The 12,205-nt window shown below is 46.7% G+C and overlaps 1 protein-coding gene across 1 annotated transcript; it reads left to right on the forward strand.

Annotated features, from left to right (window-relative positions):
- The first annotated feature begins 4,931 nt into the window (after positions 1-4,931).
- On the forward strand, positions 4,932-11,525 carry POLR3H (RNA polymerase III subunit H). The gene is made up of 6 exons (XM_050325126.1): positions 4,932-5,214; positions 6,363-6,459; positions 8,143-8,229; positions 9,221-9,284; positions 9,911-10,118; positions 10,626-11,525. Exons 1-6 carry the CDS (start codon positions 5,104-5,106, stop codon positions 10,677-10,679), a joined length of 621 nt encoding a protein of 206 aa, XP_050181083.1. The 5' UTR covers positions 4,932-5,103; the 3' UTR covers positions 10,680-11,525.
- The last annotated feature ends 680 nt before the right edge of the window (positions 11,526-12,205 follow it).

Raw genomic sequence — 12,205 nt, forward strand, 5'->3', positions numbered from 1 at the left:
CCCGAGGCAGGGATGGGGACAGGAGGACAAGTCTGGACGGGAAGGGGTCCCTCGCAGTGGGTCAAACCTCTCCCCTGTCACCTCAAGTCTCACTGGTGCAGCTGCAGCCACTGTCTCCGCCTGCCCCAGCCGCTCTCCCCCCTGCAGCCCCCAAGCACCCATGCCACAGAGACCCCCGGTGCAGCAGGAGAGCACAGGGGGCACATGCTGCAAATCCACCCCACTGCCCCGCTCCGGGCTCAAAGCCAGCTGTCATTTCTGTCAGTGTACTATGCCAATCCCCAGCCCCAAAAGATCCTTGCTTTCTGTTTTCCCCTGTGCTGATGTGACCATGCTCAGGAGAGCCATCTCTGTGGGCAGAGGCAATGTCTAAATTGGCCCAAGACTTTCTCTCATAGGGGCACAGGGTGATGCAACGAAGACAGGAATCAATCGTTTGCTGATTCCACTGGGAAATAGGGCGAGGAGTAATGGGGTTTAAATTGCAAGGAGGAAGATTGATGTTAGACATTATGAAACGCTTTCTAACAGAACAGACAGTTAATTACTCAAGTAGATTGCCTGGGGAAGCACCAGAGTCTCCATCACTGGAGGTTTGTAAGAATAGGCTGGGTAGGCATACTTTGTGGGGAATTTAGGTGATAGAAGCCTCATTTTGGAGTAGAAGGGTGGATCACACCAGCACCTTATCATGCAGGCCCCTGTGATCCTGGAATAAAATTTACAACCACCTCAAACAACCATGGTGCAGCATCAGTGCTCTGGGAGCTGTTACAGCCATCTTATGACATGGGGTGGTTGTGTGTTGCTTTTGTTTTCTTTAACTCTTTCCTTGATACATTTTAAGTAGCTGAACACCATGATGCCAACTGGATCTGTTTCACCAACGACCGTGGAGGCTGCAGGATGGTGGACAAGTTGTGTGGGAAGCCACAAGTTATAGCACAGAGTCAGGAGACAGAGTCATGACTGCTCCACCTGGCTGTATCCATCCATCCATCCATCATCCATCCATCTATCTATCCTGGTACTCGGTCTTGATCTGTGGCTGCTCCAGGGACTTTGGCAGAAAGTTTGGATCACAAAGCACTTGCCTTTCTCCTGTCAGTGAACTGTAGTGCAGAAAAAGGCTCCATAGACAGAAGAGACCAGCCCATGGCAAGGCTACGAAGAACCACAGAAACCCCAAGTGCGTGTGGGTTCTGGCATTGCCCATCACACTCTGCTTGTGGCTTTTCAAGTAGTTTTCCATGACAAAACAGGAGCCCTATTCCCACCCTACAGACACCACAAGGCTCATCTCCCTGGTCTACCCTTCAAAACCTTGCAAAAGAAGGGGAGGAGACCCCAGCCAGCTCTCAGACTCTACTCTGAGTTTCTCCTGAGATGGCCTCTCCTCTCTTGTGGGACAGCTCTACACATCCAGACCAGGATGGTCCTGAGCTGGAAATAGCTGGAGGCCAGTGCTGGGGATGTGTAGTATGGGCATGACCTCTTCTTCCCTAGGCATTCATTTAAGATTTCTACATCGAATATCAGAAACACCTGTACTTCCCCATTTGCTTTGTGGTATGCCAGGTTTACCTGTGTGCCCAGCTGCATGTGTTAAACAATGTGAACTGAACAGAGAGCACCAGAGCCTGGCTCTCCCATGTAAAGGCTCTTGATGGAAAAGGCACGGAGAACTCAAAGTATGTTTGGCTGGAAGGTGGCTCTGGGCATGCGCTGCAGCAGAGGATGCAGAAAGTCTAAAGAAGGCAAAAATGATAAAAGGAGAAGAGGGGAAGCTTTGATCAAACAGAGAGTGGGAGTGGGGGTGCCAGAGATGCCTGCAGAGGCGGAAGAAAAGGCAGGAGCGTGGAGGACTTTGTACGTGAGAAGATACATAATTCCTTTGGAGTCAATCAAAGGAGGGCCAGAACTGTCTAGATGCAAATTACTACTCCCCTCCCCTAGCATCCCTGAGCCAATTTTCCCTAAGAGCCATGACGATGCAGAGACAGAGAAGATCTTAAACAAAGTAATTTGGGGGTTCCTTTCATTTTCCTCACAGGTTCCAATCCTTCAGGTAGCTTCAAATAGTATTTTCCAGTTTTCCTGTATAATCAAGAGAATGAGAAATGTCTGGAATTTTCTCTGAGGGAAGGAAAAACTCTGGTGCAAGCCCTGGATTCCAGCAGCTGAAGCTTCAAAACCACCACCAAACAAGCAAAAAAACCAAACTGCAAACAAAAAACCCAACCAGCAACAGAGAACCATGCTCCCAAATATTGGAAAAGCCCCAATACTGCTGAGAGAGACTCTAGAGACCTTATGGTTATGTGTGGAAAGGTGTGTACAGGCACTGCAGATTTGTGGATGTTCACCATGTCAGTATTCCTGGGACAAAAAGAGATGATTCAGCAAAACGAGGCTGTTCACACCATCTCCAACAGCAAGACACTTTAGCAGCAGCATTAAAGATAGTGTAACTCTGAGCACTACCAATAGCTGAGTTGAGCCAACACCCATGTGGGGCACAGTTTGGCTTTTGTTTGTGTTTTTACATTGGAGACAGTACTTGTGAAATACAGAATTCCTCCAGAGAGAAAATCCAAGTGGGACCAGAGCAACATCTATGATGTGTACAACAGCCCAGGCACATGCCACTTGAGATTGAGGGGAGTTACCTGCAGAGGGTGAGACTGGAAATAATTTCCCACAACCTGGGATGTTACTGGTGGAGGCTGAGAAACTGACAGCCCGACTCAGCTCTGGCGGTAACTGTACCTGAGGCACTGAAGCTCATCTGACACTGCCATAGCTAGCTTTTTCTCCAGACATTTCAATTCAGTTTCCCCAGAGTAATAGCAAAGTACCTGCAAGTGTCACCAAAATACATAGCTCCACAGAGAAGAGGAATCCCGTCATCCTTACTGAGCAGTGGCCTGCAGCGTTCAGCCCTTGCTGGCAATCACAGAGCTGATACAGGAGAGCGAGATTCTGCAGGTCTTGCTTGGTGCCTGCACTTTACAAGATACCAGACATAACCTATAGGACCCAAACCAATATGAAAAAAACCAGCCTTGCAGACCTGCTGCTCACACAGCTGGTTTTCTGGGGACTGTGGATCAGTCTGAAGGGAGGCGTATCTGCTTCATATTGGGCACCTAAAAGCCTCTGATGGGGCACAGCTATTGGAAGCATGAAAAATGTTAGCTCAAGGATGGGCTAGAATGGAAGCATAATATAATTCTATCCAAATCCACTTCTCTCCAACTCCTGTGTTCTCCCAGGTATTCCAGTCTACTCTTCCTCTGAACCCATGCCCCTATTTAACCTTACAGTTCTTACGTAAAAAATCATCCAGAGTGATCACTGTGCCAAAATCAACAGTGTCTAAGTTCTGCCTTCTTGTGTGATACCAAGGCTATTTCTTCCCCTGCCATCAGAAGAAGGACAGGGTCAGGAACTATTCTCTCTTCTGAAAAACTAGCTACAGAAACTACCTGCAAAACCTGCAGTCCAGCTAAAGGTCAAACCTCGCACTGCCAAACCTGCATGAGGCCAGGACAGAACAGCAAGGGATGCGGCACGTGTGCCAGCAGAACTGTGCTGTGCCCAGATTAGCGCAGCAGTGACTGTAGTGTAGGAGAAAGGAGCCTTTGTAAGGTTCCCTGAAGTAGGACAAGAAGAGCAAGAAACCCTGGGGATTTGGGTTGAGGTGTTCTGATAGAGCGGTGTCTGCTGTGCTGGCAGCAGAGCACATTGCTGAAGCAGCTCCAAGAAAAATGCTGCTTTTCTCAGGTGACAGGGTAAATCTTGTTCCCAGGCCTCCCATTTAATACAAACACATCAAATATGTGCAGACCAGCCATGTTTATTTAAACAAAAACCCCCCCACAACCCAAAGATCCTGGTGAAACAGGAGTAATTGTGAAGAGATCAAAAACTCCTAGGCCAAGACAGGTATCTTGTTAATGAGTCCTAACCATGGTATTTCCAACCTCGTTTTTCCCCTCCCGTTGCAAGACAGCTCAACATTTAATGATTTCTTATCTAAAAGGCACGTTACTGTCCCACCACGCGCTGCTGGGGGCTGTGGGGGATGACACACTTAGCCTTTGCATCAAAGCCATTATGCTGACAGTGCAGTTTTGACTGTCAGCCAGGGATGTTTGGTTTTCCTGGCAGATCTTTTTTTAAATACACTTCAAACAACCTCCTTTCATTTTCCCCGACAAATCTCAGACGTTAGCACACCCCCTTGTTTTCTGCCATCCCTCACGCTGCCTCCCTCACTGCAGAATGCACCAAGGCCTGAAAAAAAATCAACACCATGGGGGTTGGTTTGTTTTTGGCAATTAACACTCTGAAATTATTGCAGCACTGTGTGATGACAGTTTGTCCCTGACAATAACCTTGACCTAAGCACTGGACAGTTGGCGCTGTGAGGAACTTCCAGCTGGTAAAGGGTGCAATAAACCCACCCGCGTTTGCTGGAGAGGTGGGCTAACAGCTTTCAGAGAGGCACAGACTTTGGTCTCTGCGACCCTGTCCGGATTGAAGCTTATGCAAATGATAAATCACAATAACCGCGGTCGTGGATTGATTCAGCCGCGGCACGGGAGCCTCCGCCCGGGGCTTGGCAGGAGAGGCGGGAGGGACACAGAGCACCCATGCACAGGCTGCTGAGGACATTTCCACGTTTATATTGACTAAAATCACGCCCCTCACGGGGGTCACCAGACACGGCCCTGGACACCGCTGGCGGCCACACAGGGCAAGCGCCCCGCCCCGCCCGAGGAGGGACAAAATGGCCGCCGCGCCCCGCACCGCTCCCCTCAGGGCGCGGGGCCCGCCCGCCGAGCGCCATTGGCTGGGGCGGCGCCGGAAGTGGCGCGCGGCCGTGGCGCGCGGCGGGCTCCGCGTGCGGCGGGCGGGTGAGGGGGATCCCACCGTCCCGGCCGATCCCGGCCCCTTCCCGCGGGGACAGCCGGCATTCCGCCCCGCCGGGCTCCCTGCCACGCGGGCTGGGGGGGCTTCCTGGGCCCGCCTCGCTTGGCCTCGCAGCGCTCCAGTTCCCGAGGCTGTTGGTGTCTCCTCGCCCCCTCCTCCGCCACCATGTTTGTCCTGGTGGAGATGACTGACACTGTCAGAATTCCTCCCTGGCAGTTTGAAAGGAAACTGAACGAATCCATTGCTGAGGAGCTAAACAAGAAATTGGCCAATAAGGTAAAGCGTGGGTCACGTACTGGTTGATGGAGGCGTTGTAACATCCCCGAGCGTTCCTTCCTTTCACTTGTGCCCAATGAGGCGGTGGGTGAGGCGTCAGAGTAGTTCAGATGGGGAGGCCATGCCCAGCGACTGTAAACAAAGAGACAGCCACGTGTCATCTGAAAGGGGACATTTTTCTAGTGGCTGATGCTGTAACGGGAAGGTGCTGAGATGCCAGGATGGGGCAGAGAAGCTTGGAAGAGAAGTGAGAGCAACTGCTGGGTTGTGTATAGCGGAGCAATCTGAAATGCAGCCTGAAAACCAGATGCAAACTAATCCAGTGATGAATTAAAAAAAAAAAAGAGAGGGCTATATAAATAGTAGCTGATTTGGTCTGTGGTTAATAATTGAAATACAGTGTGGCAGTAAGAAGCTGATCTTCAGAATATAACAAGTGTTCTGTGGTAGACCAGGAGGTCACAGTTTGCCTGTGCAGCCCTCTAATTAGCACACGGCTTTCAACACAAAGCAGCGACAAAACTCAAAATGCAGCTGTGAACGTGAAGGGATCTCAAAAGAGCAACCTGAAGGGATAGGGGGCTGTGAATAGCAGGTTATATGGACAGATTATGAAAAGCAAAAGTCTTCCCTCATCCACTGATGGCTGGTAGGTGCCTCAAATTTTGTAGGAGTGAAGCTGTCTGTGAAGAAGCAGAGAAACCAAGAATTTGCCTTGTATCCCCATAGCTAATATAATTTAAGACAAAGTCAAGCCTAGAGGCTTTTGACAGTGTAACTCCAAAAAAAAGTATGTATAAGCCTTTGGACAAGCTGTGGGGATGGTGAATGATGTCTGTAGGGAGCTGTTTACTGTCTTGTCAGTTGTGAGAAGAACTTGATCTGCCAGTTTCCCCAAGGGTCTCTGTTTGTAGCAGTGCTCTTTCCAGTGCCAGTGAAAACACGTGCCCCCATAACAGCTGAATTGGGGTTTCCCTGCAATGCTGGGGCTGTTGAAGGCAGTGCACCCAAACAGCCTCCTTCCCATCTCGCCACCCTTCTGCTGCTACCTTTTGGAAAGTTGTCCATAATGCATGAACTTGACAGTTTGCTTGATCTAACCTGGTGGGTTGATTTACTGCTTTCAAATAGTTTTTTTCTTTGAGCAGGTCGTGTACAATGTTGGGCTCTGCATCTGCCTGTACGATATCACAAAGCTGGAAGATTCATACATATTTCCTGGGGATGGGGCATCACATACCAAAGGTATGTGCTTGTCCTCAGTTATATAGTGTTGCAGAAGGTTAAGTAAAGATCTGGAAATGTAGGCTGAGTTCAGTTGTTAGGGAAAGTAACAACCTTGAGTTCACAGCCTTAACTCCGTTCCTGTTACGAGGGCAAGACAAACATGGTGAAAGTCTCTTCTTTTCTTTGCAGTTTTTGGGTACAAATACAGCTTTAAATAGCCACTCCTGCTTGTCTTCTCCTGTAGTCCATCTCTGTTCTACAATTAGAGCCATAGGTGTGGGGTAAGGAAGGGGATAAGTTAATTGAAAATTATTGGAAATCTGCATGTAGAAAATAAGTTTCAATAATTGTTTTCCATTCCTCTGGTATTTCTTCTTTTTGAAGCTTATTTTCCCTAGCTAGAATGTTGAAACCTGTTTCTACATATAATAATTGCACAGCATTTGATGCTCGTGTCCTAGCTGGAAGTTCTATAATATTTTTGTTGAAATTTAGACAGTTCTGGTTCAGCATACATTTCTAGTGTGGTTTGTTGGTTTTGTTGTTGTTGTTTTTTTTTTAATAAGAAATTACTGATTTCTTTACTTTGACTCTTGGTAAATCTGAGTAAAATCTGGAAGTAAATGCATAACAGCAAATTATTTTTTTTTTTAAGTTAAAATAAGTTTTTTTTTACTGGTAAGAGGTGCATTTTTCTATTTTCAGTTTACAGTGTGGAAGCGTAGGTTCCACATGAAATGTTTCCTTTTGGAAGGGAACTGGACTGACTGTATGTGGCTCTCCTTGTCTAAATTTTAACTCCAGTACAACTTGCTTCCAGCAAATAAAAACTTCTCTAATACTGAAGGAAAATGTCAGGCTTTCATGATTGCTTTAATCTCCATTCAACTTCTTAACTTTGAATTACTCCTTTAACTGAAAGAAGAGGATATATTCTCTCTGAATTTGGGGAAAAAACCTCTGCTTTCAGAATGCGGGGTAGCACTTTGATAAATTCTGCTGTATTATATATAAAGTAATATATAAAGTAATAACTTTCTTTAATGCACTGCCTGATTTTATGTGAAAGAGGAGCACTGAGTATGAACAGATAAAATGATGTTAAATTTCTCATAAGCATTGTTTGGATGAGATCGTCTTAGTATAGCATTCTTATAATTATAAATGCCAAGTGCTTAGTTAGAAACATTTTATCTAACCTGGATGAAAAATCCAGTTATGTCAGAGAATCTTATTTACTCTGATAATATTTGATTTAAAATATTTTATTTAAGGAAAATACAACATCGCTGACAAAGATAAAAGGCAGAAGTATTGCAAGAAAGTATAATTTCAAGTGATACTTTTGGCCTTGAAGCATCATGCAGGAATGCTCCTGTCATAACTTAAGCAGAGGACCTGCTCCATGCTTTTCAGCTTACTCTTTCATTCTGTGAACTTTGACTCTTGCAAGACTGAAGAGCTGGGAGCAGGACACTGCTGGTCAGCTGCTGTCAGAACTCGTACAAACCAGTTAGGAATCAGAACTCTTACTCCTGTTTTTCTACCTAATCTGTGCCTGTAAAGAAATTGTAAAAGAAACTGGCTAAGTGTCTTAGGGGACATATAGGATGTGGGATTTTGTTTTAATGGCTGCCATCCTGTGGAAGGAGTGTAATTCACTCACATGGAAATAACGGTGATGATGTGTTTTCTTTTAAGTGCATTTCCGCTATGTGGTCTTCCATCCCTTCCTGGATGAGATCCTGATTGGACAGATTAAAAGCTGCAGCCAGGATGGCGTCCACGGTAAGCCGCAACTTCTGATATTAGGGACACGTGAGCTGCAGGGCTCCTGGGTCTGCCGAAACACTGATTTCGGGTGGAACGATGCTGTCTGTAGGCTGGGTAAAGGCTGTCGCTGGCCTCTCGCGCTGCTCTGAGCTGAGGGTGGTTGGTAGTTCGAGCCTGGCAGCTTTCCCTGCCCCGATGCTTTTGTCTGCACTCCCCTTTCCTGTTGTCAGTCACGTGCGTGCCCAAGAAGAACAGGCAAGCCCATCTGGAGCATAGACTGGATTAATTGTCTCGCTGCAGTTAACACAACTTGTGTTTTTCAGAGTGGAAGTATCGGCTTGTGTTGGTCCGATGCGTTTTTCCTATAGTTCTGTGCAAATTCACCATCATTTCCTATACCTGAAAACATGGCAGGGAAATGTATTTGTAAGCACAGAGTGCTGCCAGAGTCATGGAATACATAACTGATGAGTTGCTTTTCTTTCTTGAAGAAGTCTTCCACGCAAACAAGCTCCTCTGCTCAGTTGTTAAATTAGGGCAATGAGATTACCTTGGCTGCATTTGTTGCTGATGGAGCATGGTCCATTCTCTGTTAAAATTCAACATCATGAAATCTTAAGGGGAGGTGGGGACTGTTCTAAGTTTATATTGGTCTTTATTTAACGTGTTACATCTGTGATTTCTTAGCTCTTTTCTGTCACAGACCTCTATAGCATCTGACTCATTTCTTGGAACGCTTTCATTTCCATTCCTGCTCCAAACAACCTTTTCCTTTCCCAGCAGGCACGAAGACTGTGCCCTCTGTTGCTGTGTGTACTTTCAGCCGGTTGGTTTCTTTGCTGCCAATGGACATTGAGTGTTGTGGCTCAAAGAATAATTCCTGCATAATCTCAATGTCCTTCCTGAGAGAGGAAGGGAATGAGTCTAGAAATGCGTTTTAGGAATCACTGTGGAACATCATTTGCAAAGAATTGTTTCAGTCTTAATCAAATTCTTTTCTCCGCAGTTTCTATTGGATTCTTTGATGATATTGTCATCCCACCAGAATCCCTGCAGCAGCCAGCTAAGTTGTATCCTTTGATCACCTTTGATAACTTTACTACTTCATTTCGAAAGATTGTGCAGTGCTGGCCCAACAGGCATTCACCACTGCAACAATGAAGGTGCTCAGCGGCAGAAGCTAAGCCCTTGTGTCGGGCAAGTCCCACAGACTGTTATCACAGCTAGACAGGCCCTCACGCTCATTAGGTTTTGCAGGATCATTGTGCCTGCTGATAGAAATGAATGGCAGTGTCCCCTGAACAGCCGAGTTGTAATCCCTGCCTCCAGTCTTGGCTGCTGCTGAAGATAGAATGCGGGTTTTACTACTCCATGTGATGTCTACATACATGTGTGTCTGATGTACTTCAGTGTGATAGGCGAGGTCATCTTGGGTTTGAGGGGGATTGCTTGTTTGGGGGTCTTTTCTGTTGGGTTTTTTTGGGGCGTGGGTACCCCAGCAGTGTACACCTTGAAGCAGAAAAATCAGAAGGAAGATGGGTCATGGACTGTATAGACGATGACCCAGGACAGCACATGGTGGTTTGATAAATAACTGTGAAAAGGCTTTGAATCGAGTCTGTTCTCAGAACTGTCAGAAAGTGATCTGTCAAGCAGAATGCTGATTGTTTCCATCCTTAATCCTTGGCATGGCCAGTGATGAAGCAGAGCAGGTGTGGGTGTGGGAATACGAGACAGAAGAAGGGGCCCATGACCTTTACATGGACATTGGGGAGGAGATCCGCTTCCGAGTCGTGGATGAAACGTTTGTTGATACATCACCGACAGGTCCAAGCTCTGCAGAGGCTTCCACTTCAACTGCCACAGAAGAAGTCCAGAAGAAAGAGGCACCATACACTCTTGTGGTAACTATGTGCATTGATTCATAGAGCCTTGTGAGCGCTGTGGTTTGTTCAGTGTCTAAAATAGCATCCCTTTCCCAAGGAACTGATTGCTTTAAGCTGACCGTGAAGCAGAGTCACAAAATGAACGGAGTGGAAAAAGGGAGAAACGAGATTGTTCTTGCGGTTGCTCTGAGTGTTTTCATTGGAACACTTTGTGGTTGTTGGTGGATTTTCCCCTAGGAGGCTGATTTAAAGCAGACTGCAGATGCAGGATTTGTAAGTAGGAGTGAGCGTATGAGGAGTACAGAGCTGGGAGTCACACATCAAGGTTTATGCAGCAGCTGAAGTCTTTCCTTGCAGTGTTCTGGCATAAGACCCACTTGAGTACAATGCATGAGAAAGGTAGATCTGAAGCAGTGACAGCTCTGTTCTATAACTCAGAGGGGAGAGATGTTACATTTTTAGGCATTTTTCTGTATTTTATATGCAGTTTAAAATTGCACCCTCTCATCTTCTCTCTGTGAACAGGGATCAATCAGCGAGCCTGGCCTGGGCCTCCTGTCGTGGTGGACAAACAGTTAGCTGCCATCAGCGCCTGCTCCACAGAAGGTCTTTCCGATGGATGTTTGGGGTATAACGGGATCCTGCTGGTGCTCACTGCTTCTGTGAAGCTGAATGAGAAATTAGACCTGCCATTCTCTGTTTCCCCTTCAGCTTCCAACCTGCCAGAGAGAGACAGTCGCTTTCAAGACATGTCTCCACTGATCTGCAGAAGGGAATTTATAGGCACAAAAAGCCTTGAGCACAGCAGCAACAAACTCAGCTGGAGCTTTGGTCTCCTGCCCTGGAGGAAAACTGGGGAGGTCTTTACTTGCCTGAATTAAGGAGGAGTTGACTTCAGTGAGTGAAAGCAGAAGAGAAAGCTTGTCAAAAAGTACAGCTTCCTTGGGCTGAAAGCTTGATCTCAGAGGGTAGAAACCTGCCCTTCCTTTGACAGGAAATTAAGAAGAGACAGCAAAAAACTAGTTAGTAGCAGTGTGGTACTCCAGAGACCTGGAAAATGCTGCTGCTGGGAGAGCAGAGGAGATGGTGGCAATGTTCTGCTAAGAATGGGAACTTCACCCATAGATGAAGTCAGCCAAAAAGAATGGGAATGACAGTCATTTACCCAAAAGTAACTCAGGCTTGGTGAAGATGACCACTGTGGAAAGCTATAGGCTGCTTATTGTGCTGAATGGAATTACTTTACTGGGTGGGCTGTATTTATGTAGGATGAGCTAAACTTTGCAGTTTGACTGAAATATGTAATTATGAACTGAATGGACCAAGGCTGCTTGAGCAAGCTGCTCCAAACTCTCTTGTTTGTGGGGGTGTCTTAATACCGTAAATGGAATAAATAGTAAAAACCACACAGCCTGCCTTCCTGTACAATTTGTGGGGAAACTATTAGCTTCCTGCCTAGCAGGAAGAAAACAGTTGCCTCCTGCAGTTTAGCTACTTGGATTTCAAGGCAGACAGTGTTGAGACCAACGCTTTGCTCTGTGTTAGCAGCCAATGACAAACAATTGCCATCAACCCTCCCTGACAGCAGTACAAGGAGAGGGGGGAACAAAACAGTGAGTAAAATCTATGCAGGGCCTATTGCCAAGAGAGTGATGTTGCACATAATTACAAAGCCAGCCACGTTTGGCAGGAAGGGGCTGTAATTCCCTGGGATAGTGGGTCTGCTTAACCTCCAACTGCGAAAACAAAGCCTTGAGTCACCAGCGCCCTCCCTGCAGCGTCGTTCGAACCCCTCAATTCTGAACTGTTATTCGTGGTGCATTGCCCTAATTAAAAGGGAGCCTAGGATTCTTTAGGTTCACATAGTAACTGAGGTCCAGCTGCTTACTGAATACCACCTACAGAGCAGCAGTGCTGACATGCAGCCATCTAGCTGTGGTGAAAACAAACTTTGCAGAAAATCCCCAGCTGTTTGTGTAGGTGGAAATTTGGGTGAAACAAGTAAGGAGCTTCCACAGAGGCTGTTCTATGGTAGTGCCAGAGCAGGGGAAGAAAACAACCCCAGTACCTCCAAGTAGCTGTTAACTCCCATTTCACAGGGTCAG

This window comes from Myiozetetes cayanensis, unplaced genomic scaffold (genome assembly GCF_022539395.1).
Source record: "Myiozetetes cayanensis isolate MyiCay16 unplaced genomic scaffold, myiCay2020 scf3, whole genome shotgun sequence".
NCBI classification, from domain to species: domain Eukaryota; kingdom Metazoa; phylum Chordata; class Aves; order Passeriformes; family Tyrannidae; genus Myiozetetes; species Myiozetetes cayanensis.